The 21616-nt window shown below is 42.2% G+C and overlaps 2 protein-coding genes across 6 annotated transcripts in view; one reads left to right on the forward strand and one right to left on the reverse strand.

Annotated features, from left to right (window-relative positions):
- The first annotated feature begins 439 nt into the window (after positions 1 to 439).
- ckmb (creatine kinase, muscle b) lies at positions 440 to 5462 on the forward strand. Its single transcript, XM_084951774.1, has 9 exons — positions 440 to 565; positions 2028 to 2140; positions 2353 to 2449; positions 2849 to 3003; positions 3270 to 3402; positions 3507 to 3678; positions 4160 to 4283; positions 4384 to 4573; positions 4890 to 5462. Exons 2-9 carry the CDS (start codon positions 2048 to 2050, stop codon positions 5066 to 5068), a joined length of 1143 nt encoding a protein of 380 aa, XP_084807900.1. The 5' UTR covers positions 440 to 565; positions 2028 to 2047; the 3' UTR covers positions 5069 to 5462.
- Positions 5463 to 5551: 89 nt separating this feature from the next.
- The window catches only part of mark4b (MAP/microtubule affinity-regulating kinase 4b), a 60572-nt gene continuing 44507 nt past the window's right edge, over positions 5552 to 21616 (reverse strand). For 2 of the 5 annotated variants that reach the window (XM_084951770.1, XM_084951769.1), the window contains exons 13-17: positions 21335 to 21555; positions 20792 to 20895; positions 16179 to 16457; positions 10690 to 10734; positions 5552 to 9011 (exon numbers count right to left, since the gene is read on the reverse strand). In XM_084951770.1, coding sequence (XP_084807896.1) covers positions 8678 to 9011; positions 10690 to 10734; positions 16179 to 16457; positions 20792 to 20895; positions 21335 to 21555 — 983 coding nt within the window. In that variant the 3' untranslated portion in view covers positions 5552 to 8677. Of the gene's footprint in view, positions 9012 to 10689; positions 10735 to 14891; positions 14975 to 16178; positions 16458 to 20791; positions 20896 to 21334; positions 21556 to 21616 lie in introns of those variants that run through there. The other 3 variants (XM_084951771.1, XM_084951772.1, XM_084951773.1) reach the window with 3 other exon arrangements.

Consider the following 21616-nt stretch of genomic DNA (forward strand, 5'->3'; position numbering starts at 1 on the left):
ATGTTAAACATAAAAAATAAAACAACAGATGAGGCAAATGTTCTTCTAAATTAGTATTTCACAGTATCTTACTAAACGCTAGATACATATATTCCTTTGCATGACTTTGGGATTTTGACATTTGTACCTTTTATCTAAATTCAATCACAGTTACTCTGTAACCAGGTTAAATAACTTGGAACATGTGGACACAATTTCCCTGCTTTGCATGCATATAATACACAGATATTTCCAGATAACCGTGTCCTTTCCTGCAGGCTGCTATGAAACAGTTACATGCAGACAGAAGGTGAAGGGTTGGACCTCCTGCTGCAGCTGTTGCCTTGTCTGTCCCTTGTCTACAGTGTTGTGTGATCTCAGTTCTTGCCTTTTAGAAACTCAGCCGGGCACGGAAAACCCTTTCTGCCCAATCAAATGAGGTGACCCCAAGTCCAGTCAGCCAATAGCAGCAGAGGTCTGAGTATAAATACTTTAGTCCATCACCTGGTAGAGCTGGGCGACCCCTATATTTGGTGGATAGGATCTGATCCCGGGATCTGTTACTTCTTTCTTTTCTCCTAAGCAGGTAAAAGAAAAAAACCCTGAATGCAATGTTTCAGTTTGACTTTTTGGTAAATGAAAGGGAAATATTCTGATGTTTTTCCCATTTAAATATGGATCAAACCTTTTGAGAACAAAATTTGTCTGAGAGGGAAACCAGAAAACTGAATGGTTCCGCACCGCTGGCGAACACCGAGCCGTGAAAACGTACTCCCCCTCTGCATTTCTGTCTTGGATTTTTGTGAAACGTTTTTTCTGGCATGGAAGCTACTAAAATAAACTTCAATCACTCTTCTACCGATGCACACTGTAATCTGAAACGTAGGCATTTCTTTGAAAGACGGGACATTCTTGGATGTGAGCAGCAGTGTGGGGTTGAGGGCATATCCATTTGTAGTGCTGTAGTGTCGCGCCAGCAGTTGCGTCTGTCTGTCATCTGTTGCTGACGCTGCAGCACTGGCTTGAGGTATGTCTTTGAATAGTTTAGGAGCGCTTGATATAGTCATGGAACTTGCACAGCCGTCTGTGAGGCATGCAGGCTTTGACCTTTTCGCTGCACCAGGTGTCATCAGTTTAATGCACCTCCACTAACTGAGCTCGGCCTCAAGGAAAGAGACACTGACAGCAAACAGAAAAAGAAAGAAGTGAGGAGGAGTTGCATATTTATTCTTGACAACAACCTGATTGATTTTGAAGCTGCAGCGCCGGTTGCCTTTTCAGATTCCTAAACTGTTATTGAATTCATTTCTGCAGAAGTTAAAAAGGTTATGTGACCAAAGTAGTTTTCTTCTTTCTTACTGCTTTTTCTCACCTAAAAAGGAATTAAATGAAATAAACAAAATAGATCATAGAGCATAGAAAAATAAAACTGTGAACCTCATTTATTTCTGAGAATTAATATTTTCTGCTGTTTTCATTTTGTTAAAGCTATTTTAAAAGCTGAATTACTTCTGTGGAAAACTACTCCATGCAGGCTTTTGCCTCCCTTGGAAGCTGACGTTACGTTGAATTGAGTGAGATAGGAGAGAGAGCCATTCATCATTATGAGCTTGAGGTGGGACGGGTGCAGTGCAGGAGGGGGCATGACTATGCTATTAATAATGTTTGCTGTGAGGGGGAGACAGGTGGTGGGACGTCAGAGAGAAAGGAAGAGCAGGGGGGACATAGCACAGCTGACAAAGAGGGGGGGGGGGGACGTGAAGAAGACAGAAGGGAGAAGTTAAAAAGTAAAAAATAAAAGATCAAAGAGGAAAACGGACAGGATGAAGACTCATAGACGGGTGTTCACTGCTCTGTTAGCCTCTCTTCCAGTTTCTTTTCTTACATAACCACACCAGATAGACACCAAGTGATAACTGGTAAATTAATTAAACACATTTTTTTTCATGGATGCTTCTGCCATATTATTCTGATAAGGGAAACATTGCATGATCCCGCCTAAATAATTAAAACAGCACACTGTCCTCTTTTCCCCCGTCTCCTGTCAGGTGGAGTAAGAATCACAGCCATGACGAAGAACTGCCACAACGACTACAAAATGAAGTTCTCGGTGGACGACGAGTACCCCGATCTGACCAAGCACAATAACCACATGGCCAAGGTACAAACCCTGCTCTGACACGGTCTAAACATGGATACTTTACTGCCACACACATGGGCTCAGATGCTATTTAGTTTCAACGAGACACGATTCAGGGTTTTGTGAAGATGCATGTCACAAAAATGCTGTGATTACTTCTTTCGGGATCTCTTAGATTTCCCGGTAAAGACAGGTGAGTCACATGGCTGACCTGCGTGTGTTATCTGCTGTAGGTGCTGAACAAGGAGATCTACGGCAAGCTGAGAAGCAAGTCCACCCCCAGCGGCTTCACCGTGGATGATGTCATCCAGACCGGTGTCGACAACCCTGGTAAGAAGCAAAGGCAAACAGGCACCACGAGACATGAATGACTGTAGCACAACCTGTAACCAAATACGACCTGCGATTAGGTTACTGACATTATAGGTTTTACTTTGTTGTTGCCGGTTCAGGAACAATTCACTTAAAAGGCATTTAAATTTTTGTTTACTTTTAATACTGTGGTGTTAGCCAGGCTGTAAGATTGAAGAAGTTCACACCTGTACAACAACACAGCACAACATCCCAGACTCGTCAACATCTGCTCGTCAGGCTGGTTGTGTTAATGAATTTGACCAAACGGACAAAGATTAAGAGTGAAGACATTTCCTGTATACTTTTTATTTTACTGCTACTTTATTTGATATACAGCATGGTTAAAATCTTTCCTACTCTCCTTCTTGTCCCAAGGTCACCCCTTCATCATGACTGTGGGCTGCATTGCTGGTGATGAGGAGTCCTATGAGGTCTTCAAGGACCTGCTGGACCCAGTCATCTCCGACCGTCATGGTGGATACAAGCCCACCGACAAGCACAAGACCGACCTGAACTTCGAGAACCTGAAGGTGAAGAGTCAAGTGATGCACGAGTGTTGTTCAATATTCCACATTTACACCAGCCCAATCACATTCATTCCCTAAACTGTGTTAAAGCTGATGCACTTAAACTGGACTAACTTAGAAGTTAACTTCCACATCACTCAAAATGTGGGTCCACATTTCATTTCTTTGAGTTTGTCAATGAAAGACACATTCATTTATTATAGAAATGAAATCAAAATATATACTATGAAATACTATAACATAATTATAATGTCTGTGTTGTGTTCCAGGGTGGTGATGACCTGGACCCCAACTATGTGCTCTCCAGCCGTGTCCGTACTGGCCGCAGCATCAAGGGATTTACCCTGCCCCCCCACAACAGCCGTGGAGAGCGCAGAGCCATCCAGAATCTGTCCATCGAGGGTAAACGCTAAATGTCAAACCTATAAGAATAACCCACATGTTTATAAAACTCAGGATTTTATTCACAGACTGACATCTTTGTGCCGCACACCTTCCTTCCTCAGCACTGTCCAGCCTGGAGGGTGAGTTCAAGGGAAAGTACTACCCCCTGGATGGCATGACTGATGCCGAGCAGGAGCAGCTGATCGCTGATCACTTCCTGTTTGACAAGCCTGTGTCCCCCCTGCTGACCTGCGCCGGTATGGCCCGCGACTGGCCTGACGCCAGAGGCATCTGGTGAGAAACAGAAATAGGAAATCAACCAATAAATCTGAAGACAATTCTATTTTTTCCCTCCTCTTTAAAAAGCAGGGTGATCAGATACGTGCTGTAATCAGCCGAGACAGCAGCTTTTCTCCGTTTATGAAAACACAAACACATTAGAAACATCTGAGAGAAATTCTCCCATCTGCCCTTCCTCAGCAAATCTTTGATATCATTACCATCTGTCTGCAAGAAAACACCAATTATTTCTTCTTTTAAACATCTCTTAAAGCGTCTCATGTTTACTGAAGCTGCAGTTTAAACTTACATCCTTTAAAGAATTTTTAAAGGATGTAAGTCATTTGACTACATCCACAGAGATCTTCAAGGTCAACTTAACAATTTATTGGTTGAATATAGAGAGAAAGCCTACAAGTGTGGCACAAATTTCTTTAAGAAGCGCTGCTTGTTGCCTGTAAATCAAATAAAACTGAGCTGGGTTTTATTCCTCTAGGCACAACGTCAACAAGACCTTCCTGGTCTGGGTGAACGAGGAGGATCACCTGCGTGTCATCTCCATGCAGAAGGGAGGCAACATGAAGGAGGTCTTCAGACGCTTCTGTGTCGGCCTGCAGAAGGTAATACTCACAAATAGGACTTTCTATGGTTTCCTTTTTTGGACTCGCTGGGCTCTTAAACAACCGTAGGATGAATAATTTCTTACTCTTCACCGTTCAGATTGAGGAGATCTTCAAGAAGCACAACCACGGCTTCATGTGGAACGAGCATCTGGGCTACATCCTGACCTGCCCCTCTAACCTGGGAACCGGCCTGCGTGGTGGCGTGCATGTCAAGCTGCCCAAGCTCAGCACACACGCCAAGTTTGAGGAGATCCTGACCAGGCTGCGTCTGCAGAAGCGTGGCACAGGTGCGGAAAAATGCTTTTGAAGCTATAAACAGACATATTAAGCATTTAGTGTACAAACAACCACCTCAGTGTCACTTTTTTGGGACGGATGATGTGTGTGTGTGTGTGTCTGTCTAAGTTCCAGTAAAATTACTTGATGTGGGAATGAGCCTTTAATTTCACGTCATCCAGCTGTGCCTCTGAAACAAGCTGATAAAAGGGAATAGTTGTCTTTGCTGATGGCATGTACTACGTCAGTGGCTAAAGGGTAACTCCTCCTCCCCCTACACCTCCTCTTGAGCCTTCTTGTTCTTATTGTCCTCATCTTTTGACACAGGCGGTGTGGACACAGCCTCTGTGGGCGGCGTGTTCGACATCTCCAACGCTGACCGTCTGGGCTCCTCTGAGGTGTATCAGGTCCAGCTGGTGGTCGATGGCGTCAAGCTGATGGTTGAGATGGAGAAGAAGCTTGAGAAGGGAGAGTCCATTGATGGCATGATCCCCGCCCAGAAGTAAAGTGGACAGACATCCCACGATCGAATGACTGTCGGAGTTTGTTTTGTTTTTTTATTTTATAAAAAAATGAAGCGGTAGCCTTGTTGTAAAGTTATTTTACTGGTTTCGGCCAACTGGCTACTTTCTGCTTTCTTCTTTCCGCCAACAGACACTCCACTTCTCTTTATCCTCCTTCCTTTCTTACTTATTTCTGCCATCATTACTCCTCTCATCCTCTCCTCCACTGTCTTTGGTTTCTTCTAACTCTAACCATCTCTCTTCCCATCATCTCGGTAACATCCTGGGATCAATCCATACATAGTCTGACCATGGCTATGTACACGCACACCAAAGGAATTTTTTTTTGGTTGTACAATATAATGGACTATTAAATGATGCCCCATGTGACAATCAAGCTTCTTGGTTATGTCATCTTTTCTTTATGAGATCTCCTGAGAAGAGAACATTAATTTCACTGGCAGCAATCACAAAACAGACATAAAATAAGAAAGAGGTTGAAAGTCTTTATTTTTGTGTGACACGTTATTTCCAAGGAGACATGCAGGATTGCAGGTCGATCATTTCTGTAATTTCAGCCCATAAGTTAAGTTTTACTGATAACAGCGACGGCTTTAAACACACTACACAACAGAACTGTAGCCTTAAAGCGCGGCCCTAACCGTATCTAGAGAACAGCCCCACGGGGCGAGGCTCCGTTATACACGAAATAAAAAATAAAACAAACAAAAAAGAAAGAAATCTGCAAAACTAGCCCTAAATCACAGCTTCACATTATCAGACAGCGGTGGAGACCTGCCGCGGCTGAAATCTCCCATGAAACAGATAAATTGCTGTAGTGAAAGATCACAAATCTGCTCTAACATCCAACATTTCCATTCCCAGTGTTTTGTCAGATGCTGCATACTTGAAAAGGACAAGTTATAGTTGCGTAGCTTTATAGAGTTACAATAGACGTACAACAACCTTTTGATTTTGGAGTTATCAGTGTCCGTGCACCAATGTGTGATCACCGTAGCGCTAAGCGGAGTCTCTGTTGGTATAATTTTGGTAACTATGATCTTTAATGAGCAGCAAAGTGTTTTTTTAGAAAAGAAAAATGAATTCTTAAAGGTCATTCAAGGTCACATTCCCCCTTTAAACTACTGCCTCATCAACGCGCACGCCACAAGCTTTGACAAGGCAGGAGTTCGATTGGTTAACAGTCAAAAACCTCTTACAGCAATACTTAAGTCTGGTTGGTCAACAGTCATACACCTTTCAGCAGTGCTGCAGTCTGATTGGTAAACAGAGGATAAAGTCTACAGTTTGGTAAAGATGTTTCAAAGAAGAAATCAGTGTAATAAAGCACAAAAAAAAAAAGACTGATGTAAGACAGATTTTCCTTTGAGTTGAGAGTTCATCAGGAATTTGGTACTTTTAAAACGTACCTGTACATCGGTTCCCTCTAATTTGGTTACAGTAACATCACTGTAACCAAGTGGCACATCTACCTGGAAACCTGAAGACGTCACAGCTGGTTTTACCATGTAAAGTCAAGAAGCCATATAAGCAAAGAAAGACATTCAGGATGATTCTTAGTATTCTTTGTAGTGGGCTTTAAATGGGTGAAAGAAAAAAATGGGATGTTAAAAAGAAAAAAGGGGAAAAAGTTTTTAAAAATAGAAAAGAAAGTGCTCAATAAATTTCAAAAAGGTTACAGCAATAAAAAAATAAAAATAAAACAAACAAGGAGCCCTGTTAATCATAATCGGTGCTTATTCAAGTCTTGTGTCTTGGCTTTGTGTCTGCATTGCACTACACTCAAGTGAAGCAGTGGCAAAAAGCTGGGATACTGTTTCGTACTGTTAACTACCCAGTGAAGCATCAGCTCCTACACTACAGCATTTGTTTGGGGATAAAATTATGAGGAAAAAAACCTAAAGGTCTCTTTCTTCCTTTTATGAATGTTTTTATTAAAAATATGAGTCATCGCTTTTGGAAAATGGACCAAGTTTTTAACCTCTCAGCATCTGCCAGCTCAAGCGTTTATGGTTAGGTGAAGGGGAAACAGCAATTCCAGGGTGAACTGATAAGACTTCGTGTGGCAAGTGGCTAAAACCAAAACTCTGAGCAGGTCACGAGTGATCCAGGAGACTGTCAGAAGTAGGAGGTTAAATTGTGTTTGGATTAGCCTGGTAAAACAGGAAGTGAATCTTTTTAGTTGCCATTTTTTAAAGAAGTATTCTTTTTTAAATTTTTGATGGGCAAAAATGTATTTTCATTAAATGCATTTTACTCTTTATTTACTGGAACTACTTTCATCAGGACCAGTGCGTAGGAGTCCTGAAGCTCCATTAGCAGAAATGTATATGGCATTCATAGTTATGTTTACATTAGTGTATAAGCACATGTAACTACGCATTGCACATTTTTAGCTTAACTTTAGCCATTTGTATCTACACAGTGAGAGCTTGTCCTGCATCCAGAGCATCGAAGCGTCAACTGGGTCAGACTAAGAAACCCAAAGACCGGCTCAAGAGAGAGCCTAACATGTGGTTGTAAGGATGTTTTCCGCAACCTCACTCGTAGATGCTACAAAATCCTACACACTGGTTAACTTGTGTGTCTGTGTCACAATAATGCACTCCGATTGGCTTGTTGTTTTTGTTTGTTTTTTTAAGAAAAATACAACATAAAACTGATGAAACCAACATGGATACAGGGACTTCCTGTTAGGTATTAAAATTAATTTCTTCTATTGCAAGGAACACATTAAACTTAGCACTTTAAAGGACAAACATTTGGTGAAGTTGCATTTGTTTTTAAGGATCAGAGCGAACGCTTAAATAATCAGGTTGGTCCTGTATTATTAGGCAGCTTTGCTTGTCTGTAAGCGCTTCACCTGCCAGCTATGAGCCCAGCAGGCAGAGAAGCAGTTTACCTGAAATGATGCAAACACGTCAGACTCCCAAATGAGCAGAAACACCACTTTTGTTCATGGATGGGCAGAAATTCTGCAACGCTTGTCTTTGCATTTCTGCATGTCTCCCTCTAGAGGCCGGAGGTCACACTACGCCCTCGCTTAAATATGTGACGTTTGCCAAATGTCTGCCCGTTTTAAAAGCACTAAAGAAAGAAAATAAACTTAATACACAAAAATGAAAACATTTCTTTAAATAGCAGCTCTTTAAAAAGGAATGACAACAAATATGATACAAAAGGAATAACAATGTCAACAACAACAACTTATTCAGCTCCATCATTCGCACCATCCCCATCATCATCATCAAATATGAAATCATGAAAACAAAAACAGTCTGACTCTATGGGCTCATTTTTTTATGGTGGTGGTGTTAAGCAGGGATTGTAGGTCACTGACAGCTCCAAAGTCAAGGGTCATCATAAGCCTGCAGCGGTGAGCTATCCACATCTGTGTATCCATTTGCCTGCCTGTGACTGGTGGCATCAGAAGAAGAGGGTCTTTGGCGGAGGCGAGGCATCATTAGCCACGCCAGCTGAGGTGGAGCCCAGGGATGAAGAGAAGAGGGCTTGTGACCCTTCTCCTCTTCATCCCTCATCATTCATTAACCTGTCCTGTGCGTTGTCAATCTGCCCCACCCCCGGTTGCCCTCAGAGCTCCAGCTCCTTGGACACTTTGGTGGCAATGTCTCTAAAGGCTAACGGTGCCCCCCAGAGGCGCTTGAACTTTACACCGCTGCTCTGGCCCAGCCCGCTGGGCAGCTGGCAGACCTCGGCCTCGAAGGCCACGCGGGCCCCGGCTGCTCCGTGGGTGCAGGACAGGAGGAAAGGCCCGGCCAGGTGGACCTGGCAGCCGCAGCCCTGTGCCGCCTCACGCAGCGCTAGCACCACCTCGGCCGGGTCGCGGGGGCTCCGTACCCTCACATCCCAGCCGCATCGGGGGGTCCGGGGCTCGGCCGCTTTCTGATGCCCAGATAGATGGCGACTGAAAAGGTTAAGAGAAGGGAGGGGTGATGCACATGGTGGAGATAGATGGAAAGTTTTTAAGAGAAGAGCAAAGGCAGAAGAAGAGATTTAAATGTAGGATGATGAATGGTAAAGTGTGACGACAAGTGATTGAATGTGTGGTTGTGTGAGAATATGAGTGGTTAGGGGGAGGGGAGGAGAAGAAAGACAATTAATACCACACACATCACTGGATTTTGATTCTGTTCCTATGACACAGATGAGTCAAAGTCTATTTTCTACACTAACACATAATTGTTGTTCAAATAAGATATGAAAATAAACATTTCTTCTTTAAAAATGTTTTATAATGAGTAACATGAAAGTGGTCAGTGTTCAGTGTAATCAATAATTATCGTCTGTAATGGACTTCTTGTTCTGGAGCAACACGTGACAACAAACAGCATAAAACCTGCTGGTAAAAAATATAATTTAATGCATTTTCTATTAGTCCAACATTATAGTTCTATTCTCTACCACAGGGAGACACACTCAGCATCTACCACCACACCACAGTCCGTTTGCTAATGTTAGCCTGGTGCAGCTGGTTTACCTGCTGTTTTTAACCTGAGACTGGGCTGGAGCAGCTGAGGCTGAGAGGGAGCGCACACCAGTTTGAGTAAAATAAAAAGAGACCGAGACTCAGTTTACAGAGATTACAGTACAAGAAATGAATGCGACCTCTGAGCTATGATTCAGTGGTCTCATGTGACTTTTGATTACTGACAAAAATATTTTTGAATTTCATCCAGAGGTGAAAAATATCTCTGTGTGCTGACCATGATTTCTGTTAAAGTATGTCTCATATAAATAATATGAAACAGCATGAGTGTCATTTCATCACACGTTCATCTCTGTAGCCTCTCAGTAACAAATAAATGAAGAAAATAATAGACAGCAGTAACAGACATTTATAGCAGGTCAAATTTCTGATACAGAGGTTTACATACGTCTTTTTATTTTTTATTTAAGATGCTTGCAAGGAAGAGACTTTACATGATGTATCAAGTTTTGTATTTGCCTTTAAACTTAACAAAGACTTTAAGATGATCATGACTAGATGTGCTATAGCACATTATAGAGACTGTAGAGAGGGAATAGAGCAGGTCATTATACAATACACTGAAAAAAACAAACCAAATTTTAATTATTCTTTATACTGCTGAGTAACTTAATCTGTACCAAACAGTAAAGCCTAAGATTCGCTCCTTAATCTACACTACATGGATGGGATAATTTCCTTAATTAATAATTTGAATTTGAAAAATAATCGGTAACTAAAGCCTTAACAAATGCAGCGAAGCACCTTTCATCTGTAACAGTTTGCAAGCGTTGACCTTTGGCGACAAATATGACAGAGGCACTCACACTGCTGAGCTTTCTTATAAATAGCCTGATGAGTTTCATTATTCATGACCTGTTTCGGCTGCGTAAGGGGAAAAAAAACACTTTGTAGGGTATCGAGGGTTACTGCTGCAAACCTGCATCACATGTGAACCTGTGATTGGTGAAAACATCGCTCTGCTAACTGAACCCTGAATTCAGTGAGTGTGCACGATGTGTCTTTCTGCCTCCTGCGTGCTTCGACATGTTTCCGTGTGAAAAATAGCCTCTGTTGGAACTTTATTTCCTGTACTGGTTAAAACATGTTTACTCACCTTGTGACCGGAGATCTGCTGATTCTCTCAGGTTCGTCTGTGACCCTCAAGAAGAAAAAAAAAATTTATCTGTTAGAAATCAATCGGCCAACCGCTTTCTCACACAACCCCTCCCCTTCTACACCCCCCACCCCCATTTCCTGTCAATCAGCTGCACAGCTAATGGACCAATCCACTAAACACGACACAGAACATGATCTTCAAATCACAGATGGATCACCGACCTGCACTCACTGCACTGAAACACTGGATGGATGTGAAACCACAAAAACCGACAAAACGAGTGAGAAGGATAAACAAATGCCGAGGGGGTGAATTTATGGCAGCAGACCAGGTCTCAACATATAGTTTGTGTTACACGACTCACGCAAACGCAGACTTTAATGCTGGTAGAAGCACAAATTAGTGAGTTACAAGATGCCAGCAGGGTACTCATGAGATAAATTTGTACTGACAGCTTTTTCACAGGCTTTATGACTGCATTTCACGACTTTTGTTTTAGCTTATCGCAGAAAAATACTGGACAAATAGACATTTTCTACTCCTACTGCACTGCGAGCGGTCGTATGCATCCATTCACGCACACTCACACAGACCACACATTCAGACAGTGCTCTATTCTGTGCACGCTCTTTTTTTATATGATGCCCACACTCTCACGCTGATGGATGCATCAGCAGCAATTTGTGGTTCGGTGTCTCGCTGAGGACATTCAGACTAGAGGAGCCAGGGATTGAACCACCGGTCTTTCGGTTAGTAGATATAGTACACTATGACATAGAGCCTTCATCTGTAGTTTGGATTCAGGAGACAGAGCCCTTTCTAATTTTAAGATTAGGATTCAAACTTTCCTCTTTGATGAAGCTTATAGTTAGTTAGTTAGTTCCCATGATGCACTGAGCACTTCTTCTTCTCCTCCACCCTCTTTAATAGCCCGTGCTGCATGTCATTGACTTTCTGTCTGCTCTCTCCTGTAGTTTGTGTCGTCTCCAGGACCACATGATTTGCTACGATTACACTCACACAGACGGGCTGGATAATACAGTTCCCATCTGTGTCCACCGGGGGCCACTGTTGCTATTCACGTACTTGACTGATGGCTTCCTTCCCGCCAGCATGGCAACCTGATCTCTATTCCTGGAAAGGGGGGTGACTTTGAAGGAGCCAGCAGTGAGTTTTCACTGACAGATTAAGTTTGAAAAATGAAACCTAATATGAACTAAGATGACCGTTGCTCTGACTAAGGAGCTGTTGTGGTGCAGAGGTTTTAATCAGGGCTAAACAAATGTTTAGATTGCGTAGCTCAATGTTTTGACTGCGTCACACAAAATAAAAAGTAGAGAGCGATCCGTCCTAATCCCCAGGAATAACCACTGGGATACACCTTCACGGGAAAAAGTTATCCAAGTAATTATTGAGCAAATATCTTGAGGGGAATTCTTTAGGTTTAAGAACACTAAACCTGACCATTATAATTGAAGAGTTTGAGGTGCTCTATAAAGATTATGACCTTGACATCTTGTCTGTGTAAAGAACGAGAATAACACTCCTGCTCCTCCAAAACAAGGAGCATCACATCCTTATGAAGGAATTCAAGTGTTTTGTGAGCAACGAGTGTGGAGTGGCAGACTGACCAGACTCTTCTGCTGTGAGTCAGTGACTGTGCGCAAACGCTAAAGTATGTAAACTGCAAAAAAACAGATTGTGTGGGGGAGATAGAAGCAGAACAAAAAGAAGAGGACAAGGACGCAAAAAGGGAGAGGAAAAAAGACCGAAACTGGGACGAGAGACAGACAGAGACAATTTCCGGCAGTGTAACAGAACAATCTGCTGGTATCGTGAGGGAGAGCTGCGCACGATCCCAGTTTAAGACACAGATAAACTGTGGTTATATAACTAATCCTGGTTTAAGACGGCAGTGATGCTGGGTCAGTCGGTTAGGATGACTGTAGCAGGCCGAGATGCTTCTTATAAGCCTCTGCTCCTGCGGAGCGCTAAGACGCACGCTGGGTACATTTACGGTCACGGTTCAACATATTTTTTGTATCGCATTAATTGTCAACAGTTACAGCATGATCCATTAGCTTTCTGCCACCTTGTATACCATTACAGCAATCTCCACATTGCCTTAGTCTAAATTAAAACGTCCTGTGCATCCTGTGCACAGCCTTCTAGTCTCCTAATACCAACCTTAAAAACCCTTCAGACCTTTCCTCAGTTTGTTTGCTCTAGAAAGAATCCTTAGCTATGGACTGATGTCAAATATACCTTTTTAAACACTTGAAATAATATTTTATAACATTAGATGTGAAGAAAAATCAAGATAATTATCTAGAAGTGGATAAAAGTGATATTTTTGACATACATTGCTGCTAAAACCCATTCAGGAACGCACCATACGTCACACTTTTCAGAGGCATAGAACCTGCCTGTCTTCATCTCAGCTCTTCTTCCTTCACCCCCTGTGTCTTTCTTGTATAAAATACACCCCCCTTTCTTTCTGTCCTGGTTTCTCTGCTTTCTCTGAGAATCCAAAGCCCTGCTGCTGCACGACTGATGATTTGTTAACAGCATGGACAAACATATGGTGTTGATTTTGTGACTCAAAGTAGTGCAGTTGATCTGCAATAAACTCATACTCCAGGGAACGCACAAACATACACACACATCTCCATAGTGTTGTTTATTCTACACTCTGCATGAACAAGAGTGTGCGTGTTGTCCATGCGCTTGTTTGTGAGTAGTGATTTCTAGCTATAGTAGCTAAAAGACCTAACATCCTACCTGATGGTAACATTTAAAGCCATACTACAGTAAAAAGGAAAACTTAAACATACATTTAAAATAGAAATAATTCACTTTTTTGTTGCTTTTAAGTGCTTTGCTAGAAGCAGGTAATGGTGAGCCTGTAGTGAGTGCTACAGCCTAAAGCTGAGCCACTGGAGACGGGGGGAGTGACAATGAGACACTAAAGCAGACAGCAGCTGATCAGAGTTTCAGAAACACAAACACGCTGGTTTTGAGATAAAGCTGCTCTACTGGAAGAAGCAACCATCAAACATTTCATCAGTGTGGACTTGGCCACAACTTTAAGTCACAGATCTGCAGAGTTTAGTCTTACTGCATTTCAACTTTCTAAAGGGAAGTTTGAATCCTGGATTTTTATAACCTTTTACGTCAGTTAATGAAAACATAAAACCGAGTGTGTACAAACAGTGACCGAGCATGGGTGAATAAGCACATAACGTAACATAAAAGGAGAAGATGTATCACAACAAATTTCTGCATGGTAAGCAAGTTAAGCGTGGGACTTTTTAAAAACCTTTTCATTTTTAATGCAGCAACAACTGTTTTTAATCTGTTTTATGTATGAATGCACAATGAATAACCAGAAAAAACAACGTAGCCCAAAGTTATGCACTATTATGTTTTGAGTACTCATATATTTAAGTAAAAGATTTGATCAGACTTGATCCAGATAAGAAGATGGATGTATTGAAAATAAAAAATAATAAATAATAAAGAGATTTTACAAAAATAAAAATGTCTTTAATAAATCGAAGAACTTTTGAGCAGTAACGTCGATGCTGCAGATCAAATAGTGCTGACCAACATAAAGAAAGGCAGCATTTCACGTGCACACTCAATGCCCACAAGAACCCCGCCTTTAGTCTATAAGTATATAGTGTATTTTAACAGCCTGCAACCACAAGACAAATATGCTTTATAACTAAATTCCAACTGCAAGCAAAAGAGAATATTTAAAGTGGACCTATTAGGCTTTTTCATATTTTCTCTCCTGCAAACTGGCTCTGGGTTTGAATCCACTGGTGGGGCGGACGTTTTGCATACATGTCTTTGGATAGTACTTCAAAGGCCATCTAAGATTTTTAAGACCTGCTTATGTTATTTCATTTATCAACTATTCTTCACTTTAAAAAAAAATCTAAATTTTGATTTTACCACCATGAAGCTAAAATATTAATTTTAGTGGAAATATTTGACTGAGACAGTTGACTTATTTATATTAATTACTACCTTTAGAGTAGCTTTGCCTCAGATAAAACTTTATATAACTAAACTCTGACCTGCAACAGACTGCAACAGTGAATGAGGGGTAGAGGGGATGACTGAGCACTGGCAGGCAGACAGACAGTCAGATGGACAGAAGCAGCCAGAAAACATGGGAAAGGAAGACTTACTAACTGTTTTTGTTCCCTGCGGGAGGGTGCAGCCCGACATGGACTTGTTTGAGCTCTGACGTTTAGAAGGGTCAAGAGTGACCCTAGGAGGAGAGAGGAAGAAGAGAAGGAGGTGAAGAGAGGATGAGAGGAATGGAAAAAAATGGAAAATTGAAAGTTTTTGAAAGAGAGACGTGAGTGGAAGAAAAAGCAAGTGAAGGGGTAGACAACACAGAGTGACAGTAAGAAGCACAGGTAGAAGAGGTGAAGAATTCAACATCAGGTACTGTAGTTCAAGAAAAGAAGGATAGAAGACTGGAAGGTGACTGGCAAGAAAAAGCCAAAGTGGTTAAAGAATCAAACAAACAAACAGATAAAGCAACAATAAGCAGCCAAGAACAACCGTGAAAGACATACAGTGTGTCCACCTAGCGTGCAGACCTGGGTCAGATAGGTTATCATTTACCTTTTTAGCTTTAATTGCCAGTAAGGTGCAGTAAGGCGGAGGTGCCTCAGGAGTACAGTTCATGGGAGGAACTGAAAATAGGAGGTAACCATGCTGAATAAAATCTAATTTTTATAAATTTAAACTGGTCTTCATATATTGTCCATCGATGTCGCAGGATTGTGTGGATGTGTGTGTTTACTGTTGGTTTACTGTTACATGCAGACAGCTTTACTTCTTCAGGACAGAGTAATTCATATTTTGTCTTGTAGTGTAGTAAGATGTACACACTTGGAACATTACACAGCCCCCACACTCAAATCTAAATAACTAAACATGAATTAGTGCAGTAAACAGTAACTTTAGTATTCTGTGATGTTTGAATCTGTGGTTAGCAGTGGGTGGATATTTCCATGAAGATGTGGATGTGGCGAGAAAAAAAAAAGACTGAGAATCTTGAATGTGAGAAAATTAAATTGGCGAACAATATTTGAACACTATTAGACCCAGGTCTGACACTCCGGAGGACAAGTTCTGAAGCCTGTAAAGCTGAATTATTAGAGAAGGAAGGCTGGTAGGTTAGTACTGGTTAAGGAGACGTGACAGGCAGCAAGGTTATCGAAATGATCTTCATGTGCAGAACTACACTGTCTAGTTGTAAGCTCATAATCAGACAGGCCTGTACTGTCACTTTACCACAACGATTAGCAGTATTACTAAACATTTAACAAAAATACGTGCAGATTTATTAACAAGCCACTGTTTTTCTACCAGTTAGTCCCGTCCACTCCCTGTTTCTTTGTTACTTAAAGCTTTCAAAAACAGTAAGACTTGACATTCAAACATCTAGCTTCTCCTCTTACCTGCGAGTCAACTTGGAGGTGATTTTGCTGAGCAGGTTGGTCGTACCCCGGGTCCTGGCATGGGGCAGTGGGCTGGCATCGTGGGACAGCGTAGGAGACGCTGGAGGAGCGTGAGAGGGAGGCCGGCGGTCTCTAATCTGCCCTCCGTGAAAAGTGCTCCTCACTGTGGATCCCCGGGACAGACGGGAGGAAGGCGTGGAGGATGAGGAGGAGGTCCCAGAGGCACCTGCAATGCTGTGGGTAGAGGGGGAGGCAGGGGGGAGGCGGTGGGATGTGGAACTGGAGAGGTGGGTGAGGGTGGAGAAGTTGCAAGTTAGACTATTAGAACAAGTGCAACTGTTCAGGAACCATACAAGCACCAAACCATTTATACATATTTGATTACGGCTTTTCCAAACATCTGGAAGGAAGTGCGTTCAACATAAGCAGAATCAAACCAGAGAAGTTACATTCACATTATAACTGCAGCGTAGGCTGTTTGAGCCAGTGTTAGGCAACAATCACAAAACTGCACATTTTCACTTCACTTTCAGACCCCAAATAGACTAGTGTGACCCATCTTCACTGGAAAAACACGCCACCTCGAGCAGTGATGTGACTCACTGATGTGTTTGTGACAAACAAAGGCTCGAATGAATCGCACGATCTGATATCCTCGTGTTGGTGTTGTTCCCAGATCATCATACTAAATGTTGTTCCAGGATCAACATTGCAAGTGACCAATCAGAATGTTGTGACGTCATACTTTTGCGACTTCGGGAAAAACCGGCGTAAAACAAAAAACTGTACTTAAGCTGCGTGAAACCGCCTCTGTCCGCCGATCAACGGACCCTGACCCTAACCCTAACCGTAACCGTAACCCTTTAATAAACGGTAAGCAGAATTGATATTGTCCTTGCAACATTGGAATTTCATAAATGCACGAACGGCTTGGCGCGCAAAAGAATAACGTCACAACAATGTGATTGGTCACTTGCAATGTTGAACCTGGAACAACATTTTCATGATGGTCTGGGAACAACACCAACACGAGGATATCAGATCATCCGAATGAATCGGTGGCAGAAAACACTCGATAGCAAAATAAGTATTTTTCATCTTTCATTTGGATTTTTTGACATCAAGTGCAGATTATTAGCAGACTTATGGTTTTAAGTTGGATTTAACATGCCAAGTGCATTTAAAAACACTTAATCAATCATTACGTAACTGGGTTTCTTCATGGCTTAAACTGGGGTTAAAGACAAGCTCCATCATTAGTGTGCAGTATTAAACAAAATCTATGGACACTGATAACTGGCTGGCTGATAAAAGGTGTATTATCCTTGAGTATATTTAACAACCTAACAATTAACAATTTAAAAATAATTATTTGTCCGGTTTGATTTTACAATTCTAATCAAAGACGTCAACAGGTGAAATTATAATGAGCTGTTCGCAAACAGACTTTATTTCAGACTTTTCAAGAAAAACAAAAAGTCTGAAATAAAGTCTAAAAGTAAAAGACAGAAAGACCAGCAGAGCTAGCTCTCATACATTTCACACAGGTTGTTTTCTAACCTGAAAATTAACCCAAAATATTCTCTCTCTTGTGAGCGCCTGCATGCCCCACTACCTCATGTCCAGTTCCCGTCTCCTGTCACACATTTATGCACCTACGCACATAAACCACATACACACACACACCTCTCCACCCCTGACTCTCAGGCTGGCTGGTGGCCTGAGGCTGCTTTTCATAACGCTCTAGATAACACCCACACACAGGGTTCAAGTGGGACAGAGCCATTAGATGGGTTAAGCTGAAGCGCAGCCGTTGCAGAGCAAAATCGTTTAGCGTCAATGTGAACTGGCTGCCTACTGAGTCTCACCTCAGGGGGCACACGGGGGCTGGAGAGAGCAGAGGACAGCGGGACGGGGATGGTTGAAAAAAATACATTTTCTGTTCTGTAGCTGTGTATGGTTTTGTACACAAGTTTCACCAGTGCCTCAAACTAATGTGAGTGCTTGATTAGTTAAAGCAGAGATGTCAAACATAAGGCCCGGGGACCAGAATGGGCTCGGCAAAGACTCCTATCCAACCCAGTGGATCTCTCTGGAAAATGTAAACGAGGCATTAAAAAACCCAAAAACAAACCCGAGGCATACTGTTGAAAATGTTCCCTCCTATACCGAGATATTTTGAGGATTAAATGTGTAATTAAGCTTGTTTACGTTGACAGATAGGGGAGTTTTATTGGTCTGACCCATTTAAGATAAAAATGGGCTGTAAAATAAAAATGTAAAATAAGTTTGACATCCCAGAGTTTGAGGAACTCCTCTGATTTCTGTTTTTAATGTATACATGGATTATTACAGCTGACCCATTGCTCTTTTCATATACCAAAGAGCATCTGCATTATGTCCTGATAATGAAGTCCCTTATCTTCCAGTCTTATCACAAGCTGACCTCAAACATGAACTTTGGACAGTGTCTGAGGAATCCGGGACACAGCTTTCCTTTCTCACATGTAGCACGCCCCAGGAAATGACCCGCCTAATGCTTTGTCATTACTGCAACTACTTTGTGTGCTTTAGGTAAGGGAGTTGCCCTGGTAGAGCGTGCAGGAGGCAGGACACATGATGCCCACTTGCTAGCTGTAAATGCACTCAGCTATTACCCGCCCTGGTCACACATCAATCCCCAGAATCCGATGTCCTAGGTTGCTGGCAGGTTAGAAATCAGCTAATATTCGATCTGACTGCATCAGATATTTGTGCTCTCACGTGCACTTCTGTTAGGTGAGACCTTGAAATGTTCAGGGCTGCAGCGCATTTGTGAAAACAACTTCTTCACACATAGTTTGAGCTCAGCGGAGGACCTGATGTAGGCAATCAACAAACGAACAGTCACGTAAATTCAAGTACCGAACATGCTCAGTATTTTGGGCTTTTATTCTGATCTTTTAGGACTACAGGTTAGACAGTTTTCATGTACAATTTGTGCGTGTGTTTGTTCTTCCATGCACGTGATTTTCCCATCAACCACTCTGGCATGGCATCACATTGACAAGGCCTCTGAGGCAAATGGAGGGTTATGTTGGTGCAACGCCAGTGCTCACTTCATCCTGCTGCTCCCTCCTGTTCACCTCCTCTCCCGTCTCTTCCTCCTCCCTCTGCTTTCTCTTCTCCTCAACCTTCCTTTGTTTAGAGCAGACATTTATCCTGCACGCTCTAACACCACCTGTTAAATCATAACAGTGAGCTACAGCAGAGGATGCTGCCTCGGTGCAATGCCTAAATCGAACAGCGTGGGGTGTGTCGTCTTCTCTGCTCACAGGAGAGTAAGCGTCTCCTGAACAGCAGTGATTCAGCGTTTCATCCAAATCACCAGTTGATGTTTTTTGTTTTTTAACCCTCTTCCTCGTATCTATTTTGAAAAGCATGATGGTAGGTAGACACGTTTGTGCAGTTTACTGATGTCACACTGTTGGCATTTTTTTCATACCAACATTCACTACTTCTTTGTTGCCATCATATGATATCCCCTCCTATCAAAAATGATTTGCACAAACACTTCATTCATTTTTTGTGCGCTGATTTGATTGACTAAGATCTGAAAACTTGTATGCACTTGATACACCCTTCGCCTGGCCTACCCCTAACTGCCCCATGTGTGCAAATGTTTTTTACTGGAGGTCAGACAGCAGACAGAAACCTTCAGGCTCTCCCTCTGAGAGACAAAATTAAAGCGTGATAAAGAGACAGAGGCGCAGAAAACAGGGCAGACAGACTGAAAGTGAGACAGTGACCACAGGAAAAGAGAGAGAGAGTGAAGTAGAGTGAGACAGACACAGCAAGAGAGGGGACGGTGACTGCCATGCTCAGAGACTGACAAGGAGACAACCATCTGTCGTAACAACAGACAGTTCACACTGGGTACCCAGAGCTGCACACAGAACAAAGACAAAGCCACTGATGTGCAGTGTTAAGCCCTTCATCCTGTCTTGAAGAGACAAAATGTGTGTGTGAAACATGCTAAGCTTTGTGCTAAAAGGGGACAAGCTGTACCAGTCAAACCGGTCTTTACAAAACTTATCACAGTGACATGTTCCACTGTACTTGCAATTAATACAAATGCATTTCCCAAAGTGTTGAAAATAGTTAAAATAGATGCAATGTGAAGATGCAATGTGCCAGTGAAACCAGCCATTTAATCACCAGCCTGAGCTTCAATTCTATACTTAACTCACTGCCTTTAAGGCTCTTCAGGGACAAAATGGGTGTAATTTAGAGCTGTCTGAACTGAGGTGAGGGTGTAGCTATCCAGACCTAACAGTCTGTAAATGTAAGCCAGAGATTTTTATCACATTTAAACAAAATTCTGATCTGAGGTTTGAAGTGCGGGCGATTTATCAGGCTGTGTTCTACTAATAAATATATTGATATACATGAATGCTACTGAATGTGGTCCAAATTCACGCAAATTAAGCTAATCTGCCCCCTTTTAGTTTAAAATGATTTCAGAAGAGGCCTCTAGGGAAATAACGAAGAAACAAATTGTCTGCTTTTTGAAAGATCTCATTAGTACCTGCTGAGTGGATCTTATACTTCATATACACATTTGCAACTCTCACCTGTTTTCCTTGCCATTTTGTAGCAGGGAGTGTCTATCAGAGTTGGATCGGTCTGTGCACACATACGTGTTCCTTCGAGTCATGGCACTAGCAGGGATGTTATTCTGGAGGAGAAAAAAAGCCTGTAAATTATGTGAGATTATGTGAAAACAAAGATTGCCCTGGATTGACCTCTGAGCTCTGCCTGTATCTGCCGTGGAGAACATTAAAGAGTTAGTCTCAGATTATTCTGACTGCAGTCTTCAACCCTTTGCATGCAAACTATGCTCTTCATTTCTCATGATTAATTTCTAATTTGATGATTTATCTCAAAACATGTAATAGTTTTACTTCTCTGATTGTCTCCAGTCTGTGGAGGATATTTTATTTTTGGTTCCCATTATATTTATTTTAACGTAGCCTTAAAGGGCTGTAATCTGAGGTAATTGGATTAGGTGGACTGTTAGGGCTCTGCCATCTGTTGTATTGATAAGGGCTTAAAAAGTGACAGATTAGATTCACTAGACGGTTCCTCCCACCCGCATATAAACCTTTTGGTCTTACCGTGGTTGAGTTAACCTCCTTACGCCGGTCAGGTATCTCAGATTTATTTGGGTTGTGAGCAGAGCTAACCATGGGACTGGAGGGGGTGGGGATGCTACGGGAGCCAACAGTGTTGGTGGTTGGCTTGCGTATCGACAGCCGCTCCTCTCTAAGCCCCGCCCCTTCAGCTACGCCGCTGGGACTTCGTTTTGGGTGTGTTGATCCTGGAACAGCTGGACCGCCTAACAGAGCAAAGGGTTCTCAGTGAGCTAAATTTATGCAGATTCAAAGTCTCAAGATGAA

The sequence above is a fragment of the Perissodus microlepis genome, chromosome 14 (genome assembly GCF_051167445.1).
Source record: "Perissodus microlepis isolate ML-2025 ecotype Zambia chromosome 14, ASM5116744v1, whole genome shotgun sequence".
In the NCBI taxonomy this organism is placed as follows: Eukaryota; Metazoa; Chordata; class Actinopteri; order Cichliformes; family Cichlidae; genus Perissodus; species Perissodus microlepis.